The 16,560-nt window shown below is 36.5% G+C and overlaps 1 protein-coding gene across 1 annotated transcript in view; it reads left to right on the top strand.

Moving 5' to 3' along the window:
• LOC103372948 (uncharacterized) overlaps positions 1 to 10,449 on the top strand; it is a gene marked incomplete at its 5' end in the record, with an annotated part of 43,799 nt that extends 33,350 nt beyond the window's left edge. Inside the window, 4 exon segments of the mRNA XM_008302727.1 lie at positions 7,060 to 7,266; positions 7,365 to 7,409; positions 8,136 to 8,243; positions 10,165 to 10,449. Of these exon segments, the coding sequence (XP_008300949.1) occupies positions 7,060 to 7,266; positions 7,365 to 7,409; positions 8,136 to 8,243; positions 10,165 to 10,166 (362 nt within the window).
• Between the last annotated feature and the right edge of the window lie 6,111 nt (positions 10,450 to 16,560).

Here is a 16,560-nt window from a genome sequence, read left to right on the forward strand (position 1 = left end):
AACTCATCGTCCAAGATAGTGAGTGAAAACTATTATAACAAGTTTGCAGTAAATATAGACATTTCACATTTTAACTGAGAGTTTGTTTCTCTAAACTTTAATGATGGTTAGTGCTTTCTTCTTGAGTTATTTAGTGGGAAAATCCAAACAAATGTCTTGTTTTACTTTTGGAGTTCAGTAGTTTTCAAGAATGCTGCTGTGAGGTCATGATTTTCCCTCAAAAATAACTTCATAGGACATATCCAGGATATTGCTTAGCCTTTCTATACTGTGTGACTACGTCTGGTTATGAAAAACTGCAGTTTGGATCTGGAATTAAACTTATCGTCCAAGACAGTGAGTAAAAACTGTTCATTACAAATGAATTAGGTAAAGAAGTTAAAGAAACCTGCAGCAATTATAGACTAACAGCATCTGAATCTGCTTTTTATGTTATTATCAAATTGTTTGATAGTTTTCATTCATTTGTAGAAAAACGTATAAAATAACATCATCAGCATACAGTGTTAACAGTATTTTTACAATAGTTGTTGCAGTCTTCATTGTGTGATGTATGTAACATCGTCAGTGACTTATTCCACATAAATATTCATGATTGTCAAATTTATGACTTCACTTTCCATTGATACATTTTTTTAAAAACATATAAACTAACACAAAACACTTACATGCTACATGTATCAGATTTATTCAGTAGAGTTCAAACATTAGGAGTTTTAAAACTCAGAGGTTTTGGAGCTGATGATGTTTACAGTGTGAATGATGCTACAAGGAAGCTCGTCTTTGGAAAAGGAACTAAACTGTTCGTTCAGTCCAGTAAGAATAAGATTAATTTTTATACCTGTGACTACTATTTATACTTAAATGCAAGTAACTTGTTTTCAGTTGTAATTTTCTAAAATGTTTTTAACATTACCATTATAACCTTGATCCAACTGCGCAAAACCTTTCAAGAAAATTTCTAAAAGCAAATGTTTAAGATTTAAGATTCAATTTTTACTATGTGTTAACAAAAATCCAGTAAAAGCAAGATATAAGTTCATGTGATTATTAAGAAGAGCAGTTTGCTTCAAAGGTAGGTGCCTTGAAGAAAGATTAAACTTCTCCTGAAATCAATTAAATCATTTTGATTCAGTGCTTAAATCCAAAATCGCTGTAACAAATTCCAAAATTGCTTCTTTAAGAATAATAATGAATATATTAAACACAATATTTCCCTCCGAAGTGTAGTAGAGTTCAGTGTAAAGTGGCAGAAAATGAAAATATTATTGAATCAAAAAAGTACTTCAATAAATGTTGTTTATTTTCTTTCACTGAAAACTATGAAGCAAGTAATAAAAAAAAAAAAAAGCAAAGTGTAGGGTTATTAATAGTTGAAACCCTTAAAGTTCTTCAGGGAGTATCTGAAAAACTTAATAAAGAAGAATCAACGTTATTGCTCAGGCTTTCTAGACTGTGTGACTGCATCCAGTTACCAAAAACTGCAGTTTGGATCTGGAGTTAAACTCATCATCCAAGACAGTGAGTAAAAACTGTTCATTACAAATAAATCACAACTGTAAAGAAGTATGACTATAAACAAGCATAAAGAACTAACAGAATCTGAAACTGATTTTCATCCCATCAACAAGTCCTGTGATAGTTTTCATTCATTTGCAGAGCAACATATAAAGTCACATCATCAGCATACAGTGTATTTTTACAACATAGTTATTCTCATGTTCATTGTGTGATTTATGTAACATCTTCAATGACTTTTTCCATATAAATGGTCACAACTGTAAAAATGTACAACTCCACTTTCCATTGATACATTTTTATACATCTATGTATATACTAACACAAAACATTCACATGCGGTTTTTATGAGCGTACTGGGTGTTTTATTCTGTGTAGTTTAAACTGTTTTAAAGCTCAAAGTTTTTTGAGCTGATGGTCTTTACAGTGTGAATGATGGTGGAAGGAAGATGATCTTTGGGAAAGGAACTAAACTCCTCGTTCAGTCCAGTGAGAATAAGATTAATATTTTTATCTGTTTTATTGAGAATGACAGCAACATTTTTTTGTCGGAATTTTCTGAAATGTTCTTTACACTAGCTTTGTACCATTGATCCAACTGTGCAAAACCTCGCAAGACAAATTCAAAACGCAGAAGTTTAACAAACTAATTAATCACTATGCATTAGCAAACATCCAGAAAGAAAAGGATAAAAGCTGATGTGATTATAAAGGAGAGCAGTTTGCTTCCAAGGTCAGGGCCTTGAAGAAAGAATAAACTAATTTCAAAATAATTGTTATTCAGTGCTTAAAGACACAATTTTGCTGTACCAAACAAATCCAAAACTTTTTCTTTGAAAACAATAATGAAGATATTAGGGTAAATAAACATATTTCCTTTTTTAAAAAAAAAAATAATAATAATGTAAATAGCAGAAATAAATGCACCACTAGTAGTATAATACTACCCTGTCTGAAGAAATTGTCTAATACGACAGATAGTCCTTGAAAAAATACAAAAAGAGAAATTAAATAAAACCGTTAGCATTCTTGTTGGAATATCTGAGTTATTGATCAGCCTTCCTGAACTGTGTGACTGGAAGTATTCAGCAGAAACTCCAGTTTGGATCTGGAATTAAACTCATCGTCTTCAACAGTGAGTAAAAACTCCTAATTACAAACCTTGAAGAAATATAAAGCATATTCAAACCAACAGCATCTCAATCTGCATTTAATCTCATCATCAAGTCCTTTAAAAGTTTTCATTGATTTGGAGAAGAATGTATGAAGTCACATCATCAGCATAGAGAAATAACTGCTACTCTTACAACAGCTATTCCAATCTTTATTGCATAATGTATCTATTAGTTGTCTGTTTTTATCTTTCACAGTTTAAGGCTTAGGAGACTCTGCTTCCCATATTTGCATTTAGGTGTAATGTTGTTAAATTTTCTGAACAAAAAAAACCAAACTCATTTATTTGGCAATGTTTGCAAATTTGGTGTAGTTTAAGTTAAATTACTTTATATCAACACTGTAAATCAAACCGTAGTTTTATTTGGATTCAAGAGCTGTATATTGAATTTTAAGAAGAATATTGTCGTTTTACTTACTAAGGGTTCAAAAAGTATTAATTCTTCAATTATGAGAAGACAGTTTGCTTATTTATGAGATTACTGGGTGTTTTTTTCAGTAGAGTTCAAACATGAAGAGTTTTAAAGCTCAGAGGTTTGCGAGCTGATAGTGTTTACAGTGTGAATGGCGGTGCAGGGAAGCTCACCTTTGGGAAAGGAACTAAACTCCTCATTCAGTCCAGTAAGAATACGATTAATATTTATACTTGTTAGAATTAAACTAGTAATTATACTTGTTTTATTGCTAGAGAATGATAGTCAGTTTATTTCAGGTAATTTTTCATAATGTCCTTAATATTATCATCATAGCATTGATTCAACTGTCTAAACTTCCCTGAAATCATTTAAAAATAATTTCTGATTCAGCACTTGAATTTATTTTGCTATAACAACCAAATTCCAAAGCTGTATTTAATTCTGCCAATCTAAATTTGCTCCTTTTGCGAAGCTAGGAATATATGTCGTTGCATTATATGTGTGATTTATCGTAATCGTATTAGTCTAATGTGAGTGTTTGATTAACAGAACAGACGTAATCTGCAGCTCATTCGAACCTAAACATTTCCAAAAGAATCTAGCAAGCCGTCCAGGGGAGGTCACAGTAAAAACATACTGTAACTAAACTTTGCGTTCAAGCCTCTGTTGACGTTATGAAGCGTTTCGATGTGTGACTGATGGGACTGGAAGGCTGACGTTTGGACGAGGAACTGAACTGAAAATACAACACAGTAAGACTGTAGAATCTATTAAACTGTACTGAACTAAAACAGTCATTGATAAGTTTGGGGAAAAAAATAAATAAATAACATTATTCACATCAAAGGACTTGGATATTTAAGGAGAAATAGCACTACCTTAGTGGAGAAATACTCCTTTTCAAATAAAAGTCAAAAAATAAAAAAAAGCGTTAGCATCGATATATATATCAAAAGTAAGAGTGCTCATTTGGCTGAATATGTTTTTTGTATGTAAATTATAATCATTGCTACACCAGTGTGTTCATCAAACCTAAATGTTGCAGCTGATAAAGGTGATTTAACTACATTATAGCTGCCGGGTAGTTAGTTTCTGTCAGCAGGTTATTGTTGAGGTTTCATGCAGAGTGTGACTAACAACAACGTGAAAATGACTTTCGGTTCAGGAATTCAGCTGAGAGTTCAAACACGTGAGTAGCAAAGTTAAATAAGGAGTTAAAGTCAAACTTATTTTTTTGTCTATTACCACCGTTTTGTTGGCTCTGCTGATATTCTGCATTACATGATACACTTAAACATGTTGTGTTTCTGAATTCTGCTCAGATCAGCAGCCGCTTTTTCTTTCTGACGAACTCACCTAACACTCAAGCTCTGACACTGTTTTAATGAATCTGAATGAAGCAGGGACAATGAGGAATTTCTGCAGCTCTCGCCTTGACTCAAAAACACTGATTTTACAAACAGGCTGGTTTTAAAATTCCGACATTAAATAATCAACATAAGCTTAAAAAGCATCAGCGATGAACTAAAGATATGTCAGGATAAGCTGCTGATTTAGAGACCTAACAGACTGAAATATGAAAACAAAAACAGTGTTTTAGTGAAGCAGTCGTTTGGATAAACCACTGGTGGTTTTCGTTGTGGACGTGATGAATGTGTGAATGCTGGAGTCAAGTTTACTTTTGGAAACGGGGTCAAACTTCACGTCCAGGCTCGTAAGTTTTTACTGAATAGGATTGTCAAAGATGTCCGAAAGTCTGTTTTTTGTCAAGTGAAGTCGCTAAAAGCACTGGAACTAAAGTGGAAAGTAAAAGGCTAGAGATAAAGTGATGAATGATGTCAGGATTCTGTAAAGTCTCATTTTTGCAGCGCCTTATTTTATTTATTTCTTTTACATCTTCACCACCAAACAACAATCTGTCAACTAAAACTAATATCATGATGCTAATATCAAGACTGAAGCAAAAATAATAGGAACATAAATGTTAATCAAGATGAAAGCAACGGCTGTTTGGTCTCTGATTTTCTGTACGATAACGTCAACAAACTACAATGAAACAAGAAGCCACACAGTTATAAAATAATAAGTGACTGGTTATTTGTAAAAACTACATTTCATTTTGAAGGAACATTTGGAAACAGACGGATGTGTAAGAGCTGCATTAGTTTTTGTAACTGGGTTAGTTCCTGTGTGAATAACGACAATTTCAAAACCGTATTTGGACGTGGAACAAAACTGATCGTGTCGTCCAGTAAGTGAATCACTGTATTTTTCTTTAAGTAGAAATTCTTACATCAGAATGACTTGAAAACCGGAAAAGCCTTGATAATGCTGCAGTCATTTTCTTCTCTTTAACTGTTAAATTACACACATCAACGCTACGGATTCGCTTACGATGTGAAATAGTTAAGGTTTCATTAACAGAGACGTACCTGATTTATTTATTTATTTATTTATTTTAACAAAACCCAAACCAATTGCGATCATAATGAATGATTTCTATATATCATTTACCAGATAAATAGGAGCAACAACAAAGTGTGATTCGGCTCACAGTAAACAAACTTTGGTTTTTGTACTTGTGCAACCTGCTGTGTGAATTACGACAACAACAAAATCCTGTTTGGACTCGGATCAGAAGTGATTGCTGAGTCGAGTGAGTAAAATAAACCTTTCTATTAAGTTTAGGATACTTTAATGACCATGGCAGCCTTTTGTAGAATCGCCATTTATGAAAGAAAGTTCATCCAAAGCAAATTTGCTCACAAAACTATTTAGAATGTATCTAAAAGTAAAATAGAAAACGTGTTCAATAGAAACCTTGTAATGGTGTAAAAATCTATTAGCCTTTTATGGACCACCAGTGAACAAAACAGTCAAACATGTCGTGTAGTACGCGATATTCTGGATGATTCATCAGATGAGAAAGAATAAATATAACTGTGACATTACATTTGAAAAAACATGTCAAACACCAGACGTTTTCATAACATGGACTTGCTGAAATTCGTTGGATATTTTTAATTGAATCGTATGGATAATTGATGGCAGTTTTTTTCATAAACAATTTACACAACATTGCTTTCAGCTTGTCACAGAACCACATCTGGAGTTTGTTGGTTTTTCACGTGCAGCTTCATCTGACAAGCTGCAGATGCTGAAAATGCAAAGTGGTTCTAATTTGCTTTATTTTGAGATGTTTGACCTGTTTTTGTATCAGGTGCATAAACATCAGTATTTTGTATGTGATTTGTCACAACTACAACTGAAACACCAAATGGCTAAAATGTGTTCCAAACAGCAAATCAAACAATGGATGGAGTAAAGTGGATGAAAAAAATATGTACTAGCGCAGTAAATTCCTCTACTGATCGGTCTGTTGGTAATTTTCTGCATCAATCAAACAGTTGTTTGGTCTGTGATGATAGTTTACTGGCATAGAGGAGTAAAATATTCACATTTAAGATGCTGCAATCAGACAATTTGAACTTAAAAAAAAAAACAACAAAAAACATAAAATAAATACTCAAACTGAGGGACTAGCAAAATAGTCTGATTTATTTAATTGCAGTTGCAGTTCCTACATCTATTTGGACATATTTTCAAGAAAACTGACGTTTAAAAAAATAAAATAAAATAAAAAATGGGGACAACATACAAACTGTGTTAACACAAGATACACGAAAAACAAATTACACAAAGGCAGTAAACTCAACTGAATAAATGTGCTAAAAAATATCCATTATTGACGTTCAGCTTTTAGAAACCAGCATCTGTTTGGTGTCACAGCAGCTCAGGTGGAAGTTTCAGAACGAGTCTCAATCACAGTGTGTCTGTGAGTGCCATCGTCTTTGGATTCTTCTTCATCGAACAGACCAAACGAAAACCTTCTACGTCAGATGTTTGGACATTATTCCCCTGTGCTCATGAGTTGTCCTTTTGTGTTTTTCAGGGGCAGAGTACGAGCCATCCTACTTCAAACTGCAACATGACGGGACCACGGCTTGCTTGGCCACCGGTTTCAGCAGACACAATGCTGCACTTGGCCATCGTAACTACTCAAACCTTTTCAACGATTCTGAGGCTGTACGCATATCTCCAGACCTCGCTCTGTACAACCAGGTCATTTTTCTAGATGATGGTGAAGATGCATGTGAAGGTGAGCGGCTTTAAAGAGATTCAATGAAGTCAGCAAATGTGACGTGCTCACAGTTGAAACATTTTGGTTTAAATGAAAAAATTCTGTTTGTCTTTCAGAATCCAGTGGTGAAGATGTTCCATGTGTAGATACTATGTCACCAGGTAAGTGTTGAATCTGACTGGATGGGTAACTTTAGGCTCAGCTCATTTCACTAATTTCAGCCTCTTTGACCTTTAACCCTTTATAGAGCACTCACTGAAATACTATATGTAAAATTTCAGCCCTGGAGTGGTATTGGTGGATATAAGAGGACATTTTTTTTCTTTTTGACGTTTTTTTTTAAAAAAGTGTCCGATTTAGGCTACAAATTGAAGTCAAGGCAGTTACCGTATACGATTCCTCTACCACCTATGATTACAAAAAAATCCAAATAATATGTGGATAAATTATTGTAAAATATACACATAAAGATGAGAGGACATTTATTTCCAAATCACCAGTCAGACGTAAGGAAACTTAAGACTCTTGTGTCAAAATATCACTCAGGCTGACTCTGATTGGTCAGAGGTCGTAGTGACAGTGTTGTGATGGAGCCTGACCTTCACTGATTGGCTGGATGAAGTCACGTGATTCTGCCCCCTGCCATTTTTAAAGCCTGCGGAAGCTACCACATGTGGTTCTTTGCCCAATAAAGGGTTAAATCCTCAGTCCAGAAATCAGTCTTGGTGCATCCTAACAAGGGTCTCAGAATAAATATTGAGGATGGAGGAGGTGTGTTGTAGGAGCTATGAGGAAGGATGTGCAATTAGTCAAATGAGATAATGAGATCAGGGCTGTGGGCTTAAAATGCTTCTCAGGTTTAATCTTTGTGACGTGGCTGTTTGCAGATAAGACGGTGAGCATGGCATCTGTGGCCGTCCTGGGCTTACGAGTGATCCTCTTCAAGACCATTGTCTTCAACGTCCTGCTGACGATGCGGCTGTGGATCAGTCAGTGTGAGTATCAAAAAAAAGCTATGTGAAGCTTATCTCCCTCCATCTTGAGGAGTTCAGTTTGTCACCACTGAACACAAGACGCCCCCTCTGATTAACAACAGTCCTCTCCGCAAAGGAAAGGATTTCTAAAAGATTTTACCAGACATGGAGGCTGATGATTCCCTGCTCAAAACACGACCTTCTGATATTTTACAGACAGAATAACTAATCAGTAAAATAACTCACAGATGAACCGATGATGAAACTCTTCAGTTTTTAGATCGCTGTTCAGCTGCCGTGCAATTCCTGCACATGCCAGGAGTGAAGTGTTTGAGATTAAAAATCCCCCAGCAGGTCAAAGGGCATCGTCGCTGTGTTTCATGGTCGACATTTCATTTGTTAAGAGCTCCACCCTGCATGCTGACAGTATGGTTCTTTTACGTATGAAACCCCGGAAGTCTGAATCCGTGTTTTTGAGACCCGTCGTCGGTTCGCTGAAGCTTCAAGGCGGAGATGCTCAGCCGTTGCGTTCATTGATTATTTCATTCACGATCTTCCAGCATTTTAAAACACCATCTGGACATTTTAACAAGGTAAAAGAAAATTCAACCAAAACAAACAAAAAAAGGATTTTTTTTTACTAGAGGGTGACTTTAAAAACATTATATTTAGCATGCTAATAATGGCGCTAAAAACATGCTAACATGATAGCATAGGAGAGCTAGCGGTGCAGTGAACCAGAGGACATGTTGGTGGACTGCAGTTGTTCAACCAGATAAATAAAATCTGCAGATACACACTGAAACTGACGCTACCTGCAGCCTTTTTGGTCTACATGAGTTCTACATCAACATAAACAGCTACTGCTTGCAGCATATTACATACCCTGGTTCTTTTTTGCTTAAATTAGAAGAACAGACTTGGAGCAGATCAGCTGCACATATTATTATGATTTCTAAAAATACATCAAGTTAGTTTGGAGCCGACTGGTTTTGTTTCTCTGTGGGCAGCTTGCTTCTCTTTTTGGTCATTTTGCGTGTCTTTGTAATGGGTTGCCTTTCTTTGCCGCCATTTTGTGTCCCTTGGTTTTTTTTCTTTCGGAGTCATTTTGCGTCTCTCTGCTGTTGTTTTGTCTTTATGTTCATTTTGACTCTATTATTTATTGGTTTGCATCCACTTTATATCTAGTTTTTCATTTGAGTGTCCAAGAGTTGGTTGGTTCTGTTTTGTGTTTCTGTGTTTGTCTCTCTGTCGCCATTTTGACTTTTGATATTTGTTTTGAGTGATTCTGAATCTCTTTGCTGTGGTTTTTTTTGCCTGTCTGTGTTCACTTTGTGTCTCTTTTAGTCAGTTCTCTCTGGTCATTTTGCATCTAGTAATCCTTTTGTGTGTCTACGTGGTGATTTTTATCTTTTTGCACTGGATCACCATCTGTTTGTATTCTTTAAAAAAATAAAATCAAATATTGGTTCTTCTTTGTGTGGAGGCTTTGCATCTCATTTTCTATCTTTGCAGGTATCTTTCTCTTGCTGCTCTTTGTATTTGTTTTCAGTCATTTTGTGTCTCTTTGCTGCTGTTATTTGTTGTGTTTGACATGCTGTCAATTTGTCTGGAAGCGGCTCAGTTAGACTTGGAACAGTCCAAAATGGTTCACAGATAGTCTATTCCTCCTGCCGCCAAAAATAACGGATTAATCCTAGAAGGCTGGTAATGTGGCGTTCTTCTCCAAGTAGCAATCGAGCTACCGGACCACTTTTAGAATACAGACCTTAAACAAAATACTGAACGGAAACAGTGGCGTTGGAATAGATTTTGTTGCTCAGGGCTTTAGGTGAAAATGTGAAAATGCAGTTAAAAAAATTAAAAGTTTTTGATTTACAAAGTGGGTTTTTGTTTTGATGTAAATTTAACATTTTTTTTTTTTTCATATTTTATCTTATAGGAACCCAGCAAACCTTCACCAGAAAGAAGAAATCTCCATGATGAAGATGCACAGAACAGCCTGTTGATCCTGTGTTAGAACGTGTATAAATCTCACGTCAGCTGTTCGTCCCTGTGGACAGACGTGAAGCTTTCCTGTGTCACATGTAATGCTGATTATTTTTTGAAAAATAATAATTCATATTGTTGCTGTTTTATTCTTTCTGTCCTGATGATGTAAATATCACACTGACATTTAACACGCTGCTCTGTCATATCTGCTGTGTACAATAAAAACTGGAAAACGTATGGAGAGCGACTGCTGTGATTTTTATTGAGAGCTCCTGCTTTGCTTCTTCACTGTTTTGCTGCATCTATTAAAGAAACAATGACCTTATTACAGTGTAACATACAGAAAGCGTCCCTTTGACTCAAACAACACTGTTACTGTCGACACCAGGGGATCATGTTTGTCGTCCGTATGCAGCATGTTGCCCTGCAAAGTGACGTTACCAACATTTGTGGCCAGTTGTGAGTTTCCAAACATAGACATGTATATATGATGTGCATTATTTGACATGTGTGTAGCACACAGCCAATGAAAATCCATGTTATTCAAGTCCATTTGTCAATGAAAGCATGTGAATAAGTACTGGATATATTTAAACACTTTCACTGGCATGTAATGCTGTTTTATCCTATAAGACTATTAGCATATTTGTTGATTCTAAAATCTATACATCCCTTCTCTATCCTCACGAGGGCCCGGGGGGGGGGGGGCTGAAGCCTATACCAGCTGACTTAGGGTGAAGGCAGGAGACACCCTGGACAGGTCACCAGTCTATCACAGGGCTACACTTAGAGACAGACAACCAAGCACACTCACATTCACACCTACGGACAATTTAGAATCACCAAGTAACCTCAACATGTTTTTGGACTGTGTGGGGGGAAGCCGGAGAACCCGAAGAGAACCCACGCTGCACGGGGAGAACATGCAAACTCCACGCAGAAAGATCACGGTTGTCCTCACCGGGACGCGAACCAGCAACCGTATAGCAACGGTACTAACCACCCTTGCTACATATATATATACATATATATAAAATCTAAACTGTGCACTAAAACTTTTACCATATTGTAATAAATATTGTCCTGTAGTCGAACAGGTGACTAACACAGTCTGTATTAACCGGTTGCTGTAAAAGACTTTACATATAACACTTGCTACAAATCATATTTATTTCCATGATAACTTCAGATATTAATGATTTATTACAATTTTAATCTAAATAAGGCTGAACAATTTGTAAAAAAATATCTACTTTTCTCTGACAGGTTGGATTTGCAATTTTATTTTATTTTCCAAATCAAGCTTCAGTTCAATAATCACTGCAATAGATTTTTTTTATTTATTCATTTTTTTTAAAGAGCATTACCAGGAGGCACCATCCAATGTGTAACCGTCACACAAGAAGCACGGCAGCAATTTATATAATCATCACACAACAGTTTTAATTGCAGCATTAGAGTATTTAACATCCTCGTATGTCCTACACTACAGCTTTTGTGATTTGCTATTTCCTTGAGTCTCACCCTCTTCAAGGTTCTAATCCTTTTTATTGTCATTAATCATATACTTCCATACACACAACAAAATTATCGTCAGAAGTCTCGTCTTCCAGCAAAAGAAAAAAGGCATAAAAAGACAACCAGTATAAACACAAACATTACTTAAATATAATAAATATAAACACTTTGACCGTTTGCAGAGAGGATCAACATTCATAGTAAGAGACTGGAGGACTGTTTATAAGCTTGGTGTCACTGGACACTGCATGTCATTTTCATGAATTTTGAATGCAGCAAAATTCGCTGCTTTTAAAATATGAAGGTAAAATGATGGCTGAGACAGCTTTCTTAAATGATAAAGCATATTAAGATGTTTTAGATGGTTTCTGACTTTGCAAACATTATCAGCTTAACATGCTCTAATTTTAATAGAAAAACAATTTTGTTTCACTGATCAAAAGTCACACTGCTGTCTGGACAGCTTCAGCACTGTTCACTTGTAAAAAGCAGGAAGATGTAACATGGAATGAAAGGCTTTGGAGAATAAAGAGCTTTTTTCATTTGTTTTAGGAGAATCTTGAAAAAATAAGAATAAAAGGTATGCTTAAATCCTGAAAAACACACACAATCCTGTGTCTTATGCGTATAAAATATTATGATAGGTCAAACCGGAAGACTGGCTGGCAGGTTGTATTTCTGTTTGTTTGTTTAATGATGGCACACATTGTTGGATTTTTAACTTTCCAGCTGTCGTCGAACTAATCATTCATCTTGTTTTGTCTGGAAAAACAACAGGGTTTAATTTTGATAGTTTGTCATAATGTTTCATCAGAATAAATTCATTTTTCATTTAGAAATTGCCATAAATGAACCATTTGGACCAGATCCTTTTAAAGCCTAAAAATTCTATAAGCGGCTCCGCAGTCACATAACAAAACAATAAGAGGATTTGTGTATTGTGTTTGCACAGAGCAAATAAAAGACAATATGGGCAAAAATTGAAAATGCAAATAATGAAATATCTATAGCATGGCCTCGCAGCAAGAAGATTGCCGGTTCGCGTCCCGGTGGGGGCACCGGAATCTTTCTGCGTGGAGTCTCCATGTTCTCCCCGTGCAGCGTGGGTTCTCTGGCTTCCTCCCACACAGTCCAAAAACATGTTGAGGTTAAATGGTGATTCTAAATTGTCCGTAGGTGTGAATGTGAGTGTGCTTGGTTGTCTGTCTCTAAGTGTAGCCCTGTGATAGACTGGTGACCTGTCCAGGGTGTCCCCTGCCTTCGCCCTAAGTCGGCTGGGATAGACTCCAGCCCCCCTGCAACCCTAATGAGGATTAAGCGGTGTATAGATAATGGATTGATGGATCTATAGCATGTAGTTCTAGCAGGATAGACCTGTGTACCTCTGAAGTAGTTTCCAGAGGTGGACATTACTGAGCTATCAGGTGAGTGTACACCTGGTCTGGCTCTAAGCCCCGACACATAGTCATCACACCTGTGGGCAGCAAAATGTTGTACTTGTTCATTTTAGGGTTGTTTGATTTTTGTTGAATAAATACCCATTGAAATGTAACTTTTCTTTTTTCTTTTTCATGATAATGGCATTTGTTGTTGTCATTGAGCACAGAAGACACTTCTGAGTTCCTTCTCTGTCGTCATGGTTGTTTTGTTTCCATAGAGGTGCAGGACTATCAATTGCAGTGAAAAATGAGCCCACAGTGAGAACAATATGGAAAGAGCAGAAAAACATTCAGAAACTGAGTTTTGCTAAAAATAACTCATGTTTCCGTGGGTCAGCATTTCAGAAAGGCACTCAGACATGCTCCTCTTAGGTTGAGAGGGACTCATCACTCGTGTAACCCCAGAAATGAAGAAAAAGCTTCAAACATATTGAGAAATTGCTGTTTTTTAATCCACGCTATCATCTCTACATAAAGCCAGCGAAGCAGCAAATGAAAGCAAAACTAAGAGTGAAAAAAGCTAATTGAATGATAGGAGAAGTACGTCTGGATATAACGGTGATGGTAATGGTGGCCGCTCTTGCCTCCTCCAGATGTGAACTATGTTGCTCTTTATACAAAAACACTCACATATGTCATCTTGGGAGTTATTGCAAAATCCACATATTTTGTTATTTAGGTGCAAGGATGTGCTGAATATTGTTGATGTAGAGTATAAATCCTATTAGATTTCAGTGGCAGGAATCACACAGGTGGAATTTTAATCAGGTTCACTATCAATGAAGTGTCTCAGAAAGGAAGATGGACACCTAAAATTTGAACTTTCAGAAGTCTGAATGTTCTTATGCTCACTCAGACTGAGCTATGATGTGGACACTTGTTGGTGCCGTATTTGGAATAAAACTTGAAACTGAAATATGTGCACACTATATTTTGCATGCAGAAAATATTCCACACACAAATGAAGGGTGCAATACAAGATATTTTCTGCTAATATGCTGAGAGAAAAAGAACAAAGGGAAGAAATAAAAACACGGGTGACCACCAACGTCTGAATTTAAGAAATTTAAAATTGTAAGCTGATAGAACTTAGAACAGCCTATACAGCTGTTTGGTTTGTTCACTGATTCAGTGTGTTGTTAGTTTCTTCTCATCATCACCACATTTAGGACTGCAGTGGAAACACTTGACTCGGGCTGTGACATTTTGCTGTTACGTATCATTTACTGGGCTTTATAGATGTTACTGGTTCCTCCTCTGCTTTCCCTGCTGAGAGTCTGTACTGATGAGACAGTGAGAAAACAATTAACTGAGTCATTTATGGAACAAATTCTCTAAATGTTCATGCTCATTTCCTCTAACAGGTTGGCAGTTTAACTTGAGAGACTCTCATCTCAGCTCTGGTTTACAGATCTGCTCCGCTATGCTGCAAAGACACTTTGAGTTGCCATTCAGCTCATCTTCCACCTACAATCTTTGTATCTGTGCTGTTTGCTGCCTTTTAACTGATTTAATTCACCGTGATCAGTGAAAGCACCATAGATGTAAGCCTGCATTCTGCTGATGCTGAAGGCAAATGACGGATTAATAAACAGACTGTGCAGTAATCAGTGTTTGCGATCTGCAGAGCTGCTCAAACTAGAACAAGCTGCGATTCTGTCTGTGGTTTCCTGTTATTTTCTGCTGCACAAAATTCACCAACAAGACAAGAATGTGTGTGTATGTGTGTGCTCGCTGTTACACTTCCTTCTTTGTGATCGTTAGACCTTTATATCGAGGACATGTTAACATGAGCAATACGTTGAAATAATGGCTAGAAGTGTGTATGGGCAAGTGCTGCAAAATGAATCCCTTATGAGCTTTTTCTTGCAGAACATTCAAACAGTTCAAATTGAATTTGAAAGTAGATCCTTTGTTAAACCTAAATGATAATGGGAACATAAGAAAACCCACAGTAAACCAACAGTCACACTGACATTGAGAAGAATTTACATATGATGTCTCTGTGTGATCTATACAGAACTAACAAGAAATAAATGAACCAAATTATGTCAAAGTACAAAGTCAGTCTGCAGGTGGAAGTATTTACATTTTAAAAGCACATTTCTCAGTTTCCTCAGAATCATAAGAAATAAAACAAATTGTCATCCTGTTGAACCAGAACAGAGACAAACACAAACAGGGTCACTGACTGGTTGAAACACCCAACTAAGATAAGGAATAATCCTCTGTCTTGGTCATTACATTTACTTTGTGTAAAGCATCAGTTCCAACTGGCACCAGAACAGCCCTAGAGCAGAATACTGCCACCTCCATAGTTGATGTTAAGCTTGGTGTTCTTGGGGTTAAAGGTCTCAGATTTTCTACTCCAAACATATTTCTGCTCATTGCGGTTTTGTTGCATCTAAACACAGAATTTCCTCCAGAAGGCCTTTCCTTTGTCCATGTGATCAGCAGCAAACTTCAGTGGAGCTTTAAGGTTCTGCTTCTAGAGGAAGAACTTCCTCCTTCATGGAGCCTCTCAGCTCATGTTGTTGTAAACCACTGGACACTGACAGCTGTGTTCCAGCAGCTTCTAATTCACTGCAGATGATTAGTGATTCTTAATTGACTCTTCGCCATCCTGACCAATTGTCTCTGAGCAGCAGGTGATAGTGTTTTTTTTCCTGATTGTGGCAGTAACACAACTGGACCATGAACTTTGCACTCACAAAAAATTGTTTGCACAGATGATTTTGGGATATAAAGCATCTTTAAAATGGCTCCAAGTGACCTTCCTGACCTGTTCAAGTCAATGATTTGCTTCTTCAGATCAGTACTGAGCTACATTGACTTTCCCACCGTAGCGTTTGTGGCTGAGTCCAATGAGTGGATTCAATGACCCCAATTTAAATTGGCACAGAGGACTCAACAGCTGTTATCGTAATCACTCAGGAGAAGTTAAGATTCCATGCCACTAATACAATTTGATTAACACGGGACTCGACATCACCAAAACTGATCATTCAAGCTGCTGTATGTATATTTTTGATCCAACAGATTTAGTCAGATTTCCAAAAGACCTATAATAAATCTGTGACAGAACCCAAAATGCATTATTGTTTTTTGTGTGGGTTTCAATGTTGGCATCACAGAATATTCAGAGTCAAAGGAGTCATTGGAAACTCAAGACTGTCACAACATACATGAGGTTTACAAATGCATGAAAACGTTAGTTCACGACAGCATGTATTATTTAAGTCTGAATTCTGAAATTGATTTGGATACAATCACAGTCCTGTAACTTATATTTGTCGCTGACTTACGGTTTAATAACACATTTGTTATCGTACAGAACCGACTGAGGCCTGTGTTTCTTTTTCTTTGGCTGTGACTGACTTCTGAAGGTC

Source organism: Stegastes partitus, unplaced genomic scaffold (genome assembly GCF_000690725.1).
Source record: "Stegastes partitus isolate 25-593 unplaced genomic scaffold, Stegastes_partitus-1.0.2 Scaffold1863, whole genome shotgun sequence".
Classification (NCBI taxonomy): Eukaryota; Metazoa; Chordata; class Actinopteri; family Pomacentridae; genus Stegastes; species Stegastes partitus.